General features: G+C 47.4%; 1 protein-coding gene and 1 long non-coding RNA gene across 3 annotated transcripts in view; one reads left to right on the top strand and one right to left on the bottom strand.

Moving 5' to 3' along the window:
* Window positions 1–1,011: 1,011 nt before the first annotated feature.
* GAP43 (growth associated protein 43) overlaps window positions 1,012–17,927 on the bottom strand; it is a 54,973-nt gene continuing 38,057 nt past the window's right edge. The window contains exon 3 of the mRNA XM_040571143.1: window positions 1,012–1,633. Within this exon, the coding sequence (XP_040427077.1) occupies window positions 1,545–1,633 (89 nt within the window). The 3' untranslated portion in view covers window positions 1,012–1,544. The remainder of the gene's footprint in view (window positions 1,634–17,927) is intronic.
* The window catches only part of LOC121076652, a 38,249-nt gene continuing 32,134 nt past the window's right edge, over window positions 11,813–17,927 (top strand). The window contains exon 1 of one of the 2 annotated variants that reach the window (XR_005823647.1): window positions 11,813–11,917. This is a non-coding gene — a long non-coding RNA (uncharacterized LOC121076652). The remainder of the gene's footprint in view (window positions 11,918–17,927) is intronic. The other variant, XR_005823644.1, reaches the window with a different exon arrangement.

Genomic DNA, 17,927 nt, shown 5'->3' with positions numbered 1-17,927 from the left:
AGAATTTTTCACCTTAATACATATTAAATGTTTGCTCTCACCAAGAGAGCCTGGGCCTGGCAGGTGCTCAGTGGGCACCAAGGACAATTTTGTACCCCGTGGGCCGTGGCCGTGGAGGTTCACGAGGTGGTGCAATGCCACCGTGACAGGCCTCGGCTACACTTCCAGCCAGCTGCAGGGGAAGGCCATAAATGATAACTAAAACCCAGGCCCATACTAGAGCTGGGTGAATAAACCCAGGTTTTGCTAGGCAGCAGGACAGAGAGATTTCTCCAAGCGCTGTCAGCTGGCTCTTACGCCACCAGACCGTGCCCTGGCTGCACACCTATTAATGCACTGGCCCGATTCCTGTTGCCAAACAGAACATTTTTGGAGGACCACGCTACATTGCTCAACAACTCCAACACCAGCCCAGAGGGGTGAGGACCAGTGGGGCCCCTCCTGGCCCTTAGTACATCCCCTGGCAGGGGTCGGAGGTGTTCGGGGCCTCAGCATGGACCAAAGCTGGTGCCTCAGCTGGGACCCGTGGGGCTGCTCTGAGGTCGCCATGCTCCTCTGAATCAGGACCTAGGGGCCTCCTAGAGGGGCACTTGTTTTGTTCTTTCCCAAGACCAATTTTGCTACTTCCATTATTTACGTTAACGCCTCACTCTGTGCTGATGCCTCACTCAAAATCCAAGCCTGAGGTCCCCTAAAAATCCCCTTGGTGATGCCAGGGAGAGCGGACAGTCACTGACCGGTGGCAGAGCAGTGGCTGAGGAGCAGAGCGGGGCCACGCAACAAGAGGCCCACCAAGACCGGTCTGTGTACGCAGGCCAGAGGGTGTACGGCAGCATAGAAATGCGACACGGCGGTGTTAATGATCATTATTCTCATTTATTATAATTATTGTTCAGTTTGAAAAAGGAGCCTGGAGCCAAGCATTACGCTAATTGGCACATATTTTTTTTGTTCTAGTTCTGAAAACAAACTGGGGTTTGGTATTATTTTTCATTCGTTTGTTTGTTTTTCTTTCGTTCATTCCATCACATTGAAAAAGGAAGAAAAGGATTATTATTTTTTTTTCCTGTTTTGCGTTTGTTTTAACTCACTCGGTAAGTCTGGACTCCTCAGATGAACGGAACATTGCACACACACACACTTGGAGAAGAGAGAGAGGAGAGAGAGAGAGAGAGAGAGAGAGCGCTCGTGGTGGGCAGACAGACACACGCACGCGCCAGGTCAAAGAACTCTGATACAGTGCAAGAATTTTCCCAAAATGATTGGATCATCATTACCAAAAAACTCGCCATAACAACACCAAGAAACAAAGAAATGTTTAAGCCACACTGTTTGACTGGGATTTTTCCTGCTTTTTTTTTTTTCTTTTTTTTTTCTTTAAATGTTTGCCACACAGAGAGAAAAAGGGTTTAAGTGGGAATGGGAGAGGGATGGACAGGCTCACAGACGTGAGCAGGAAGGGGGGAGATCGAGATTGGGGTAGGAAGGAAGGATAGAGGATAGGGGGAGGGAGGGAGGGGCAACGGGGAGTCATTTCTTAATGTTCAGGCATTTTCTTGGTCCGCCTTGCTCTCTTCTTCTTTCACCTCTTCCTGCTGGGCACTTTCAGTAGGTTTGGTTTCTTCTACAGCATCTAGTAGGGAAAGAGACGGTCCAGGGTTAGTCAGCCATGATCTACAGCATCCTGTGCATGCACACAGCCCTTGCACGACAAACTGCATGGCTTCAGGCTTCTCTCTTCCCAAAGTGACCAGGTCTCACAGTTCCTGGCATCTCTGTGGCATGGGAAGAACGTGCCAGGGCTCAGCCTAGAAGACGAGCACACGGCCCTCACAAAATGCCTCCAGCCCCACCAGAAACCATGTGTAATCGGAAGGAGCTGCCCAAATCCCCAAGCAGAGTTCCCTGCTGATGTGGCTGGCAACCATCATTCATTTCATCACGTGTACTGATGAAACTCTTGGCTTATGTGCTAAAATCTGCCAGATCAGATACCTGTATTACCTTTTTATTGAACCCACCAGCTGTGCCAACCACCATGGAATTGTTGCCCCCTAATTTCTGCTACTGGCCCTCCCAGCTGAGTCTTAAAGAGGTAATGAAGAAAAAACTCTGCCAGCTCTTGAAGCTCTCAAGACCCAGAAGGAAAAAATAATAATAACCTGTAATTCAGACTTCTCTTACACCAAACAGAGGTCTAGAGAAATGTCTTTATGCCTTCAAGAACAGGGCCCAGGAGGCTGTCACTGTCTCCAGTTTTCTGGGCTCTCCTTTCAAAGGCAGAGCTGCCCCGGGGGGAAGCAATGGATGTAACTTGAGGCTGGGTCTGCCTGTCAGTCAGACACCTTGCACCAGCATACTGTTTGCATGTTAAAATGAATGCTAGTAGCAATCCTACAACAAGGAACCAGACAGGGAATCAGTACTGGGACAGCCAGGAGCGACAAAGCAAACTGAGTGAGCACCACTCAAGCTGGAATGATCTTGCTGCTGGGCTCACCCAGCCTAAGACACCATGCCCCCTTATTTGTTTCTGAATTATTGCTGACCAGCTCTCATCCCCTTCAGATCAGGCTACGCTGGTGTGTCCCTGACCCTCTTTCAGAAGCACCACTAAGGTCTGTGCACCGTGTGGATTGGTTTTCACAAGTGAAGGTGATGGTTCAGCCAGCAGAATAATGCACAAGGGTTTAGTGCACTGGAGTGGCTGGTCTGCTGTATATTCCTTTTCCTCCCCATTCCTCACTGACTACCCCTCAACCCCCACACACACTGTGGAGAAGTCAAGCAAGCAGCATTACTCCAGATTTGGGATAAAAAATGGAGAAAAGAAGCAAATGCAAAAGGGCTGGGTGGTGCAGGATGAAGCACAAGATTGGTATGTCACATACCTCAGTGCTGGAGCTTGATAGACCTCCATAGCATCACTGGACCTCTCGTGGTCATTCATGGTGGGCTCAGGGGTCTCTTTGAACCAGCCAGTTCCTGGCTTCTGTGATGGGCTATCAGATTATGTTGTACCAGCAAATAAAATGGGCCAGGGACTGCTCTCTGGCCCTGAGGCCAGCTGGCACCACACGGCTCATGTCCATATGGCTCCCCAGAACAAGGGTGGATGTGTCTGGGAGCTGTCTGGGGCAAAGCTAATTGGCATATTCAAAAAACACACCATGGCCCATGCTGTCAGCTTAACAATATTCATGTTCACATGCTAATGTTTAGTTTGTGAGGATTAGCATCCTCACACCCATGTTTAGCATCAGTAAGATTGCTAACTGGGATGTGAACGTTTCCTGACTGAGACCATTTATACATTCTTGCCTGGTCCATTCGATTGCCATCAGATGGCAGGCTTGTATTTGCTTCCAGCACTGCCAGTAGGTGCTGCAATTCTCACTTCCCTGTCCCCCTCCACTCCTTAGCCGCTCATTTATATGCCTTCCTATGCACCATTTCCATACGGATCACCTTTGAGGAGTGTGTAACTTCCTACCCTGAATCAACTACATTAACTGCTCTACTTCTGGACCTTCACATACTTTTTGTCTTAGCGAACACCAGTTGCTGATTTTACAAAATGTCTGTGGGAACAACTCTATCACCCAATACCATGCCCTGAGCCCCTGCACCTGCAATTCCCTGTCAGCAAAAGCTGTGCACTTGCTTTCCCTTGACATTGAGCAGCAAAACAGAATTATATTCAAAGACTCCTTCTACGTATAGTACAGCTACAACCACGAACCAAAACCAAAATAGGTTATTGATTAAAATAGGATCCAATTATAGTTGGAAGGCAAAGCATGCTAACTTGCACCAGTTTGGTTAATTTTCCTGAATGATTGAATCTCTGCAGAGGGAGGGGAATCCTTTTAATCCTGCTCTTCTCCAAGGCGTTTGTAGCAGGACACGTGTTAAATTATGGAGCTGAGAGTATGCATGACCATCCATACCTAAATGTAGGCCAGAAGACTATTGTTAGCCAGCAGCTTTGCTAGGAGGCTCTGAGAGATCCTAGTAAGACAAAATGTCTGCTTTCCCATACATTAATGCAAGACAAATGAAAGATCAACAAAGGATGAGCAACACAGCTTAAGGAACAAAAACCCAAGCCACTGCATTTCATTATATTAAAAAAATTCTTCATCTTTTTAGTGAAAACCTGCACAGGTTTTAGCCAGGACTCCCCAAAGCCTCTTCAAGACAGCACAACAGAAGGCCCCTAATGCAGCTAGCACAGGAATAGACACTGGGAGGACCTGAATAACACCAGGAGGACCTGACTACCTGCTGTTATACTGAGAGCCTTGGCCAAATAATATAGAGGGTTAGGTCGCACAGATGCCCCCATTTCAACAGCAGTTAAAACTGCGGTCTTGCTCCTTCAGTAGTAGGCTCTTGACAGTTGTCCTAGTGACATGGGCAGGAACCTGGTTGCATTCAAAGTGGGGGAGCTGGCAATCTCAGAGCAACATGGAATAACTCACAGTGCTTCCTGCGCTGTTCTTGCTCTTAGGATAAGCAGATAGACTGAAACATGATCTTCTGCCATGTTATGTGCCCTGTTGGCTCGCCACAGCGACAAATCTGATTTCCAGGGAATGCCCGTGGCACCCAGAGGCTCCTGGCTGGCAGAGGAGCCTTGCTGCTCCCACTGCTCTTCTCTGGGGAGCAGCTGGTGGTAGGCAGAGACTACACTGACTTCTGCCATGGCTGAAATAGCCTGGACTGACTCCGAGGTCAAGGAGCAGCAGAAAGGCTATGAAGTCACTTCACAACACATTTAAGTCTTGCTAACCCAAACGCTGGACACATGGCAAAGTCAAGCCAATTTTCACCTCCGTGGATGGCCCAAATATAAACAAGTGGTCTACCTTTCTGATGAGAACTATCAAGCAAAATTCAGCTAGCCATTCTTCCTCTTTTCTTTTTTTTCTCTTTTTTTTTCTTTTTTTTTCTTTTTTTTTTCTTTTTTTTTTTTTGCATGGTTTTGAAGCAGTGAGGGGAAATAGCATACACAGAGGTGCACCCTGCTGCCACTAAGCTTTGTCTTACTTCCTAGCAGCTTTAGCATCGTTTCATTGATCTTTAGGACAAGGGAGAAGAAGCAACCTGGTGTTATTATTCTGTAATGAACTTCAGAAAGAGGTAACATCACAAAGGATAAACAACCCAGCATAAAAAATGAAGTTCAAGCTGTGGCACTGCTAAATCATAGCAGTGAAAGAAGAGGATTCTCTCTGTGCAATGGGAGCATGGTAGCACAACCCTACTGACATCAGGGCCAGCTAATAGCAGTTTCTGATTCACAAGAAGAGGTGAGACAGTTTGTCTGACTCACCCTTCACCAGTTTGTCTGATGCAGGCTATTTCTGCAGCATGGTCTCCAGGGTTTTCTCCAACCTAGTTTTCAGCGTCCCAGAAAAGGGCTGTTAGGTGTCCCTGGGGAGATTATTAGATAGCTATCCTGGGGGATTTCATAGATAAGAGAGGATCTTTCTTACATTGTTTTTTTACCTGATACTAGGCTTGATTTCCCACTTCCTTGAACTCGGGGCTGTCGCAGCTGTTGGTTTGTAGCAGACAGGTACAGTTCACAGACAAAACTGTACAGCCTTGGCATTGCGCATTCACCTTGCACTTTGTTGGACTAGGTGTAAAAGGTGACAAGAAAGCAAGTGAGAATTCGGGGCATTTATGTGAAGCGTTCTGTCTCCTGCTTGAGGCACAACCACATGTCATTCCCAGGTAGACAAATTTTCACGTCTAAAGCTGCCCTCTTCTGAATGCACCAGTTTTGTGAGATCTCCTCCTGCAAGATGAGGGTCCCCTGTGTCCACTTGCAAGGGAGAGAACAAGGAAGAGACAGTGAGTTATCTCTTAAGATAGACCTGGACTGGGGCAGCGCAGAGAAATTACGAAACAGGAAAGTTGAAGTGGAAGATAACAGGCATCTTACCTACGTTCAGGCATCTACGCACAGACATTTCCAGCTGGTCTTCTCACCCTGTGCTCCCTTTCCAAGCAGTGGAAATAAACAACATTTTTAAGACTATTAACCTAACCTATTTAGACGTCTACTTCAGGACAAGAGGAGTTGCAGACAGGGAACACCCACGTCTATCAAACGAAGGTGTCTAGCATGGGTGCAGACATACACATTTGTTCTAGAGCATCGCAGCCGCAGAGACAAAGCAAAAAGAAGGGCCCAGGCTCAAAAAAAAATGAGAAAACAACATGTGCATGCATTGAAGAAATGATACAGGAAGGAAGGCTGAGATGTAATATTAAGTAGTTTCAACCTGTGTTTCAATCTTTCTAAATCTATGGCGATTTCCTCAGTCCAAATCATCCTATACCATGAGATAATTTGGCATTGGCGATGAGCATCCGTGAGCTGAGCTGCCAACAAACCTGCTTCATTCGAGCACACTGGGTGGGGCAGCCTCTAGCTGAGAAACATTTGGGGCAGCCTTGAGCTGAGAAACATTTGAGGCAGTCTCAGACAAACCTTAGGCTGTGACTGTGCAAGTGCTTCAGGGATAGAGCTGTTTGGTGGGAGAGGCTGAAGTGTGTTTGCTTCCCAGCTTAAGGGCCTTTGTCAAGAGGTGCCTCAAACCTACAGCTCCAACAGGTACCTTACAGGGAATTGTGCCTTGCCCACGGAAGAGAAATGATACAGAAATGAATTACAGATCCATGCTGAAATAGGGTCTTGGAGAGCTCCTGCCCCTCAGCACTCCATGTATTCCCTGGAAAGGGTGAGAATGATATCTGTGAGCCCTGCTGGTGAGCAAACGCCTCGAACATATGCAGCTCTGGTTGCTGTAAAACTGAGGCAGGCACGCAGGCAGCAGTATTGCTGGATGGTGGCACTTCCAGCTGCCTTTGCCTATGCTGCGCTCTAATGGCTGAGCGTGCAGGCTCCTCTCCAAGTCTCTCCACTGCCCTACATTAGAGAAATTAGGTTGAGTGGATTTCCGGGTAAAACACTGTCTCTTGGGACCTGCCCAGCTCCCGTCTGACTTGCCAAGATTAATTAAATCAGAGCAGACATCAGCTTATGACCATAGTAGCAGTAACCTCTCTGCTGATCATTTCTTTTGTGGCTGGTGGCTTGGGTTTTGTTTTCCTTTTCCTCTCTGTTCCACTGCAGATCTTTAAATTACCACAGCTGATGCCAAGATAAAAGAAATTGCACAAACACTCTGGGACTCTACTACAGATGCAGGGATTTTGCTTTTGCTGCTTTCCCACTGTTTGCATAATTATTGCTGATATTGATTGTGCTGCTAGAACATGCCTTTGTGCTAAAGCATTGCTCATGTCTCCTCAACCGCTGCTCTTTCTCTAGCATCAGCCACAATGTGGGTCCTTTTGCCATGCTCAATCCTTCCCTCCTCCGCCCTCTGCCAGCCACAGCTTGGCCAGAGATGGGACTGAAAACCTGTGCCTCGTCTGATCCCTTCCTATTTACTTCCAAATATTAATCTGGGTTTTGCTGCCCTGTTATAAGCAGCCTTCATTTACTCCAGAGACGACTCTGTTTAGAGATATTTTTGGAGGGTAAGGAATGCTGCAAGGCCCCATTTGAAATCCATGACCTAAGCAGCTCCTAGTTTTAACGACATTTGGGTCCAGATTTCGATCCAGGCTTCACAGCTTGATTCATCTGTCCCGATCCATCTGTCCTCCTAGCCAGCCAGGAGCCAGTTCCAGGCAGACAATGGTAGGTCTGAGACTGCTGAAACAAGACGCAGTTCGGGTTCAGAGCTGTTGCTTATGCAGTTCCCTTCCCAATCCAAGTTAGCCCGTTGCAGTCAGCCTTGCTATGTGCCATATACAGTGCTAAAATCCTACGCCCTTCCTGCTCGCTGCTTCTGAAAACTGACAGATTTTCGCTGGCCCAGCAAAATGCTGAGAAGTGAAGCAGTCGGGGATTTCAGATGAGTGGCTGTGCCTGGCGCAGGGGGCTGAATTGCACGATTTCTCCCAACCTCCTCACTTGCTACAGATGGACCCAGGGTGCTACATGGTCCCTGTGAACCCTGGGGGTCTCGATGGGCACACGGCACCTGGGAGACCTGCATCCCCTCAGCAAACCCTGCAAGAAGGTGGTGGGGTGGGATGTCCCCACCTCAAGTAGCAGGCAGGAGGTCCAGGAAAGCTGCCCAGTAACTGCTGAAAAGAAGCAGGAAAGAAGCAGTGAAATGGGGGTAATATGTGCTGTGCTCATAGATGCCGCAGACAAAGTGGACATGGGACATACTGGGGATGAGGGATAAGACATGGCCTGTTATGATTGAAACACAAAGGTGAATATGGCCACAACACATGGCATTTTGGGCCTCCCACTCCTGGACCGCCTCATCTCTGTTTCAGCCCATGCCTGCCCACCTCCTTTGCACCAGCAGAGAGAAGAAAAACAACTCCTGCCAGTCCCATGGCTGACAACATTGGTCCAAGCTCAGACAGCCGCCTCTTTCCCCAATCCTGCTCAGTCCTCAGAGGACAGCCAGCCCCAGATCTGTCGCCCCAGCTGCCTTTGCACCTTGTCAGGCTGCCGAGCCAGCGGCTGAAGAACTTCCCCTCCTTCCCCTCCCTCCCGGTGCCTTTGGTCCCCAGCACTGTGGAAATCCCACCGTGCGTCGGCATCCTGCAAGGGTGGGAAGGGGGGGAGCGGAGCTGGGGGTGCACGGCAGCGGGGAGGGGGTGCTGAGGGAGTCAGGCTCCCGGCTCCATTGCGAAGCATCTTTCACAGTGTCTAGACACCAGCTGCCGAGTTGCCATGGAAACTCCCAACTTGGGCTGCCGGGGCGGGAGCGGCGGGGTCTCCAGAGACATGGGAGTGGTGGAGGACTCGGGTGGAGAGAGGAGAGGGGGGATGTTCCTCGCGAATGTGAGGTGTTAACCCTGTTACAGCTACATTTGCAAACATTTTTGCTTTCTAAAGAATGGGAAAGGAGCGGCTCTCCTCTCTCCTGGCGCCGTTTCCTTCCCACACGCATGGATGCAGCCAAGCCTGAAGGCTGAGACAAACGGCATGTCTGCTGCTGGCAGGTGTTTTATTCCTGCCTAGCGCCAGCACTTTTGGCCCGGACTGCCCATGCACAGTACCTATAACGAGGCCATTGCAATCCAGTCTGGGACTGGAAGAACCACTCCCGAGTGGTTAGGTTTTTCAGGCCATGAGCTCTCCTGTAACAACACCTCTTTCTCAGCTGCCATCACTGTTACAAGCAAACGCAGCCCACGGGTGCTCGCACTGCTTGACTTTCCAGTGGGGTAATGTACTGGTCTTTTTAGATATAATATCCAGATCATACAGGATATATACATATACATACAGATCATGTAGGCTATAATAACCAAATCATGCATTTATGACAAACGTGGACCTTTGTGAAGGTCAAGAGCTGTCTCCATTGTGACCTTCCCAAATTGCTACAGGCAGACAGCAACGTAAGCACTGGTCTTCATCACCATAACGATGGCCTAACTCACAGTCGTGGAAGTATTTAATTTTTGTGGCATCCCAGCAAGGAAAGCAAAGGCTTTTATCTGCATTTTAGAGAGAGCACAATATGAAGAGCTGGGCTGTGGTCACCCAAGAGCTTGTGGTGTACCCAGGAGGCTGAGTCTCCTCGGCTCTTCATTCCAGCCTCAGCCAGCTCCTCTGCACACAGCAGCACCTTCATAGGTGCTGCACCTTGGTCCTGGTACTCAGCAAAAAGGCCTGTGATTTCTGAAATTCCACAAAGTCCCAATTTCAGGCCAAAATGTGCAGCAATCTCAGTAATATTCCCACAAGCCATCACAAGATGGGAGGTAGAAGAACAGCATTCATTACTTTACCTCCCTGAAACAGGAAGACCTGAGGAGAAATAACCCAGCGGTTGTTTGCTCTTCACCCCCCCTACCCCTGCAGATTTCACATAGGTCCTGCAGATCATAAAGGCTACCTTTTTTTAATTCCCGAAATACCTTGCGATTCGAACAGCTTGAATACAGATATTTTTACTGGCTTCCAGCTGTGGAATGTAACACTTGGCAGCTGTTCTTGGCTTATGTATTGGAAAACAAGAAGTCCCCATCTCATGCAACAGTGTTCTGTTGTGTCACCCAACTTTTCCTTCTTGCTGGGTTAAATGCTGGAGGATGGTTTGGAAACAGAGTGCATGTTTAGAGAGAGCACCGGGGTCTTGACAAGATGCATTCATTTATTCTTTAGCCTGTTTACTGTGATTGTCCTATGAGATCATAGGGAAGAAATCAGAGTAAAGATAAGAATCAATGGAAACACCCAGAGTTGATTGTGGCCACGTGAGCTAAAGGTGGCCTTACTGAAGTGACTGACAGTGATTGCCATGCAGCCAGGACAATCCCAGAAAACTAATTAATTCACAGAGTGAAGCTTACAGCAATCTGGGGATGGAGGTGCACGTTTGGATAGTTCTGGCAGATGCACAGAGAGTAGCACAGCAAGTGACAGCTCTGCTGATCAGCCTGGCAATTGTGGTAGGATCAGTAGTGGAAGAAAAATGAACCCAAAACAATGGCAGCCTGCTGGCATTCATGCACTGCTGATCCTGAAATAAAGAGGGCTCAGGACAGGAAGGAAATGTGCAGTGCTGGAGCCTTTGGGTTCTCAGTCTATAGCTCCTACCTTGTCACACAGGACAGGCTGTGAGGTTGCTCTCTTCCCCTGCCTCAGCAAAGTTGCTCAGGGAAAAGAGGCCAGAGGAGGAAATCTTCCATAATTGCAGCAAAAAGGTCTAGAAATTCCTTTGGTGCATCCAGAATTAATGTGCTGCTCCTCCCCTTGTTCTCCTCCCCCTTCAGCTGTCAGTGACAGGGAAACAAATTGCTGCAGCCCTTACTACAAACCACACTCCCGCCTCCCTTCCCCCAGACCAAAAGACATGTGCCATTCATAAGCAGCCTGACTGCTGGTCTCCATTATTAAACCCTAGAAGGCTGATAAATTGGGGATTCATGGAGCCTGCAAGCCTCCAACAACCCAGATTGCCATGGAAACCAAAAGCAGCCTCCATCTCTAGCAAAGTGATATTGATCTAGCTGAAGGCAGGGAATTACAATCAAGGAGAGGATATAAAATGTCTCTTTTTCTCCCCTTTGCCATTCTCCCATTTTGTGCTGAAACGAAAGAGAAATTTCATTTAGAGATCGCTAGTTTGTTTCAGTCCATCTTTATACACCAAGGTTCTGAAAATCTGATGCTAAAATGAATTAAATGCCTGTTGTCAGGCCTTCCACAGCCATCTTGTTAATAACTGTCCCCAGCAGTTGCAACATCAACAACACCAGCTCTTTGCATCAAGATATTATTAATATTTCCCATATGCACAGCTGGTGTGCACACATGTAGGATCCCAATGTGTTTGTGCAGAACGGGCACCAAAACACAGCTGCAGCTCTCTGGGAGGCATTTCAGGCTTAATGCTATTCCCACCGAAGCTACTGGGAGCCTTTGCTGTTTGTTTCAACATGAAGATGTCACCACGCAGGTTCTGACAGCCTGGATGCAGGAAGAGGAATTTTGAACCATGAACACATGTGGGGAAATCCCCACTCAGAGAAAACGTGGAGTGGCAGTGCTGGTGCAGAGCAACCCTCCTCTCAACCCCAAATCCATTATCTTGGACTGCTTAATCACGGCCCTCCAGGGGTGGAAAGAGTAGGATTCACTGTACTCATCCTGAAAAGCTGGATGGACAACCAGGCACCTTCCTAACTCACACCACAAAAGCCTGATCCTCCCTGGTTTGTGACCTCATAGATTAGATCTGGGGGGTGTGGTCGATGGCAGGTTGAATATAAGCCAGTAGCATGCCCTGGCAGCCAAAAGGGCCAACCCTACCCTGGGTTGCATCAGGAACAGCACTGCTAGCTGGCTGAGGTAAGGGATTGTCTCTCTCTGTTTTGCGCTGCTGTGGCCTCACCTCGAGTATTGTGTGCAGGTTTGGGCACCACAGTATGAAAAGGACAAAAAACTATTAGAGAGTGTCCAAAGGAAGGCTATGAGGACGGTGAAGGGTCTGGGGGGGAATATGTATGAGGAACAGCTAAGGTCCCTTGGTTTGTTCAGCCCAGAGTAGAGGAGCCTGAGGGGAGGCCTCATGGCGGCCTGCAGCTCCCTCATGAGGGGAGTGGAGGGGCAGGTGCTGAGCTCTGCTCTCTGGGGACAGCGACAGGACCCAAGGGAACAGCATGGAGCTGGGACAGGGGAGGAGCAATCCTGGGAAATCTGTTCCTGTGAAGGGGCAGCAGCTAGCATCAGTAGTTCTGGGTTTAGTTCAAATAAGGGAGTGGTTTTTACCCTCTACAAGGTTGCCTTCTGCAGGAAGAACTTTCCACCCTCCAAACTTTGTGAGCTCTGCACCAAGTGCATCAGGGCGGCTGCCCCACAATAGTCACCTCGGCTTAATTGGCTTTTCACTAAAACAGTTCGATTAGATGGGTAATGAATTGATTAATGAGGGCACCCAGCAGGTCAGCTGCAAATGCCGGGGACACATGTGCCTCATAAAGGTACAGTGTGTCAGCCCCGTGTCTTGTGCACAGCCATGCTACACCACCCAAAACACTGGAGAATGAGGCTCATCTGGCTTGTGAGTGGCAAAGTTGAAGCTCCTCTGTACGGCTCCTGTGGTGGGAAAAGCACCCATACAGGGTGCTAAGATGGCCCTCTGCTGAGCTAGCCTACAATGCTGCCTCTCTCCCTCATCAAAGGACATTTCAGCAGTGCAGTTGCTCTCTCTTTGCTGACACTGCCAGCCGAGGTGGCCTTGCTTTGGCTGTGGAGCCAAGGGGCAGCCGCTTGCCCACCACCTCACACATTGCCAAAGTCTGCCACAAAGCCCAACTGTGTTGTGAGTTATCATAGCTCCACTCGCAGAGCTCCAAAGTTTTTACTCAGGGTGAAGCAGCCTGTACCCTCACCTTGGGCATCATCATTTCGATGACAACCATCACAGAAACCAGCCTTATCTGAGGCAAGAACTTGACGAGGCCTGAGCTGCTCTGAAATTGCACTGAAGCGGAGGCAGTGGCACCCCACCGTTTTGTGCTCATGTTGTCTCCCCTGGTCCTCTGGCTGATACTATTCACTGCAAAGGTCCTTGGCTCGGGTCCTGCATGGTGGTCACAAAGAGATGTTGTGGGATTTCTACGTGAATGAACACGTCTCTCTCACTCTTCCCCTCCTGATGGAGCTGTTCCACTTCCATAAATCATTAAATATTCATTGGGCCAGAGGAGAAGATTGGCTCCGTAGCCTGGCTGTGAGGGCATTCATCTTGAATGGGGGAGACCAAGCTCTGCATCCCAGCCTCAGTAAATAATAAATTTATACAAAATGGAACATCTCCAGCAGGAAGCATCAGGGGAAACATTGCCCAGCATAGCCAGCAGCCCAACAGCTTGCTTGTTAAGCTCCCTGGATTTCAGCTTCCCTCTGTAGGTCATGGGCCCATCTTGTCTTCTGTCCCCTTCAGGGAGTACCTGACCCTCACATACTAGCTACTATAAAAGCAGGCAAAAGGTTCTCTTACTACTTTCATCTAGAAATACCACCATTGGAATGTACTGCTATGTTATGTTCGTTATTGACAAATTAAGGGGTTCTTTAATGAAGACATGTTTCACAGAAAAAAAAAATTTAGTCTGGCAGGACTCAGAAGCTCTGCATGGAGGTAGTCTGAGCTGCAACGAGGCTCAAGCCCTCTGTTTGGTAGAAACACGTGTGAGTGTTTTGCTAGAAATGAGGACAAGAAGTATACTACATCAGTTAGGAATGGCTGGAATTTTCTCTTTGTTCCCTGAGGTAGAAATCAGTGACTCCATCCATCTTTCTCACAGTCATTTGGCTTCAGCCATGAAGAAGGTTTCTAGCCTGAGGCAGAAAGAAACATTTTCTTTCTCATTTTGTGTGTCTTTATTGAGTGCAATGAACAGTACTGGGTTAGTATCTCTTGAGACCAAAGCCTGCCGTTCATCCACAGAACTGGCGCTATTCAGTGGCAGTGCTGTGCATTTCTCCTCACTGACTTGCTGCTGGGCATCAGGTGTGTTCAGGAGAGCTCGTGTCATGGACAGGAGGTCAAGTTTAGTCCCTGTGCCTGGCACTGTGTCTGTTCACACTGATAAATCTCCAGATTAAGGCTTGACAGGTAGTGCAGGGATGGATTTGTGCAAAGAGTACCTTCACCCCCAAATAAAATCTTAAAGGCATGTGTCAAAACTGCTTACACTGTTGAAGGATCTTTTAGTTACTGGTCCCACTGACTTGCAAACCTGCAGTACCCTGAATGTCCATGGCACATAGTAGGAGCTGTACAGTGGGACAGGATGACCAGGTATAGTACAGAGGAGATCTTGTGCCAGTACATACTCTCTGTTTAGCAATAAAGTTACTTCCTTTCACTGCGCTTTGACCATCTGGATCCCTAACATAACAGTTGAATAACAGACTGTAGACAAAGGACCAGACAGAATTTCTGTAGTGAACATTACAGCAGTCTCTGATCAGGCCCCATCAATGCAGAGAGGTTTCTACCTCTTCCAACCACAAGGAAAAGCAGAAGGGCAGTGTTACAATTTTGCACTGCACACTAAACAGGGAGAGAAACATATAGATCATTTGCAAGCAGATCTGAGATTGAGACCACAGACTCCTTCAACTTGCATGTCTTCCTGAACTGCAGCTTGGCAGAGTCCAGCCCAGGGCTGCGTCTCCAGTGGCTTAGCTCTTGTTTCAGTATTGATGACTGAAGATTACTCTGAATCCTTTACACCACCCATGCTGAAATCACATGTGAAATCCTCGCCTTACATAAACTGGTGAGGCTTAGATTTCAGCCACGTAGATATAGCTATAGCTGGTGAGTGTTGCCTCCAAACAGGCTGTAAAAGATGGAAGTAAGGATGGAGGAAGAAGGGAAGCTCAGAGAGAAATTTGGGGATAGGCAAAACAAGCTGTGAAGGCTGGAATACTTACTCTTTTATTTCTAGGTCCAGACCCAGTGTGGGGAAGGAGTCTTACACTTATCAAAAAACTAGGCAGTTGTGGACTTAGTCCACACAAGCTTGCATTCAACTTTCCTCCTCCTTCTTAGAGGCTTGTGTCATTTCCAAATCAACAGGTGCCCAAATCCCTTAAGAACAGCAACGATATTTTTAAAAATACTTTGCACTGCTCCAACTTTAATTATTTTTATTTTATCCCATTTTTCATCTCTTCAAGTAGTTATCCAGTAAGGTCTCTGAAACATTTTTCACAGCTGCCAAGACAGTTCTGCCAAAGTCAGCAGCACTTGGGGAATGCTACTGCAGACTGCTCATAGCTCTCACTCCTGCTCTCCCACCCCTTTCCCTGTCCATGCAATGCATTGTCAGTTACGGTTCTGCAGCACTGCACCACTTTAGCACAGGGATTTGGATGCTCTTCCAAATGTTAGAGAAATTTTCTTCTTCATTAAGCCCTGTAGGTTACAGGTAATGTCCAGTCATCATTATTAGCATTCCCAATTACTGTGTCTTGCTGAAGGAAGATGGAGAGGTTGAATAGCGTCTTACACCTTCTGTTTTCTTTCATAATGAAAAGAGGACTCATTTGCAGTTGCCTTAAGGTACAGCTGGAAAGTGAGTGGTCTTTTGAACACTGGATAATTGGGACCTTATGACCTCTATCTAAGACTTATTTACATGAAGCCTTGAGTCTCAATTTTTCTGTCATTAGAAGAACAGCATTTTCCTTTGCATCTCTGGGCCCTGTCCAGGTTTCTGTAGCTCTTTTCCGGACTACTCTGAAGCCCTGCAAAGGGCAGGTGTCCAACTCCTGGCTGCCAAGACCTCAGATGAGATTTTCAGCTCTGTTTCAGTGTCCCATGCTGACAGTGATGTCACTAAGGACACAGAAAGGAAGAAGACACATTTCCACAGACCACATATTCACAATTGGAGATGATAAAATCAAGACCTTTTATAAGGTATAGAATGCTAGAGCTAAAAGGTATGCAAAGGGGAATCTTCAGCAGGGAATACAAAGACACGAAGAAAGCCATAGCTATACTAACTTGAAAAGATAGACCAAACTTCCCTTCAGAGAACAGCTAAGCAGAGAGCAGTATCACTCTGTCACATAATTTCTCCCCATACATTAACTTCATGCATCTCATCTATTTCCTGCCTGAAAGACATTCAGAAAGAATGAGAGAAGAGAGAAAAGCTAGGGAATGAGGAAACCCTCCTTTATGTCAAGCTTGCAGTATGAATGTACCCTTGAGAAATATACTACGCTTAGAGACCTGTCCAAGTTGAGCTAGCTTGAGTTGGGCTTTTGGACAGTCTGTTGGTGGTCCAGAACTGGAGGTGGAACCTAGCTCAGGCAGCTGATGCCAGTACCTGTCTTCATGCCAACCACTGACTTGAAGACCTCATGCCACTGACTAAATTTCTTTGGTTCCCTTGGCCACTGCCCAATCACACAGACAACTATGTGTAAAAATATAATATCTGTGTGGTGCTTTTACAAAAAGGAGAATTCTCAAGTCCACAATGGACCTGGATATCATTGCAGTCATCCATGATCATTGGGTAGCTGTGCTCAAAAAGCCAAGATGTTAGTGTGCCTAAGGACTGGGATAAGGAGAAAAAGAGAAGAAATAATGCCTTTCTGGACGTACACGTATACAAGTACAGCCTCTTCTGGACTGTATACAACGTGTACAGTGTTTGTCACCCCATCTCAAAAAGGACATTTATAGATTTAAGAGATGTAAGTTCATCAAAAAGCAACAAAGATGCTAAGAAGCCTGGGAATGCTTTCACACAAAAAGCAATTGAAAACATTGCTTGTGTTTTTGTCAGGGAAGATAGGAATAGCAAGGGCTATGGTACTATGCCATCTGTGCATATGCACATACAATATGATGCTATATACGATGAGCAACAGTGTAAAGTAGGGCTATCAGAAGCTTTTGTTCTTCCTCTGATGAACATAAGTAAAGAAAGATACTTAAGGCTATGGTGGCCAATTCATTGGTGATCTTTCTAGCCATCGTACAGTTGGTTGGAGTTGGGAAAGCTGTTAACACTTAGTCAGATATTGTGCATTTATACATGCCATGTAAAACCCCAGTTATAATTAGTATCAAGAGATAATACATCATGTTTTAACTGTTAAACCAAATCCTATGCAACAGAGAACACAGATAGATCCTAACTGTAGAGGGGCAGTTGATCCCAAATCTGCCTATAGCAGTATTTGGTGCTAGCCACAGCTAGAGAAGTACAGTAAATGGATGTTAGGTCTGACCTGCCTTGGCAGTTCTTACATTCCTCTGCATGGACCCACAGTCCCTTGGGAGCACAACTTCACCCTGCCAGACTCCACGGAGCTGCTGCAGAGATTGGAAGTGATCACTGAACTGCCGCTGGTAATCCAGTGTTAATGCAGCTATCATACAGCACTCGAGGAATGTCTAACTAATCTGATCGTGCTGCCCTGGTGAACTTTCCCAGTCCCATCCCTCAGTGCACGGCAGTCATCTGTACCACAGGGCCAGTACTTCTGTCTGTAAAGTGCTGCTCCTTGGAGCTGTAAATTCCAGCTGATACTCTGCAAGCTTATATCTGTCTGAAAAGTTCGATCCTAGCATAAAGAGATGACACTGGTGGTGGTGCAGAGCACTGCTGGCAGCTACAGCAAACAGCTGCCACTTAAGTTTCATTGTCTATCTGTCTGTTCTGTCCACTGGTCTGCTATTTGAGCGTTTCTCACCTGAAAATCTGGCTATTGTTTATGGCAGGAAGGCTTCCTCCCATATGGGGACTTTGGACCATTTTCTGGAGATGGTCTGAGTTCAGATGTAGTTGGTCACTGCAGAAGACTTTGTAACAAAGAGACT

Source organism: Cygnus olor, chromosome 1 (assembly GCF_009769625.2).
Source record: "Cygnus olor isolate bCygOlo1 chromosome 1, bCygOlo1.pri.v2, whole genome shotgun sequence".
NCBI lineage: Eukaryota > Metazoa > Chordata > Aves > Anseriformes > Anatidae > Cygnus > Cygnus olor.
The sequence above is the reverse complement of the archived record's forward strand: the minus strand, read 5'-3'. Positions and strand labels throughout refer to the sequence as shown.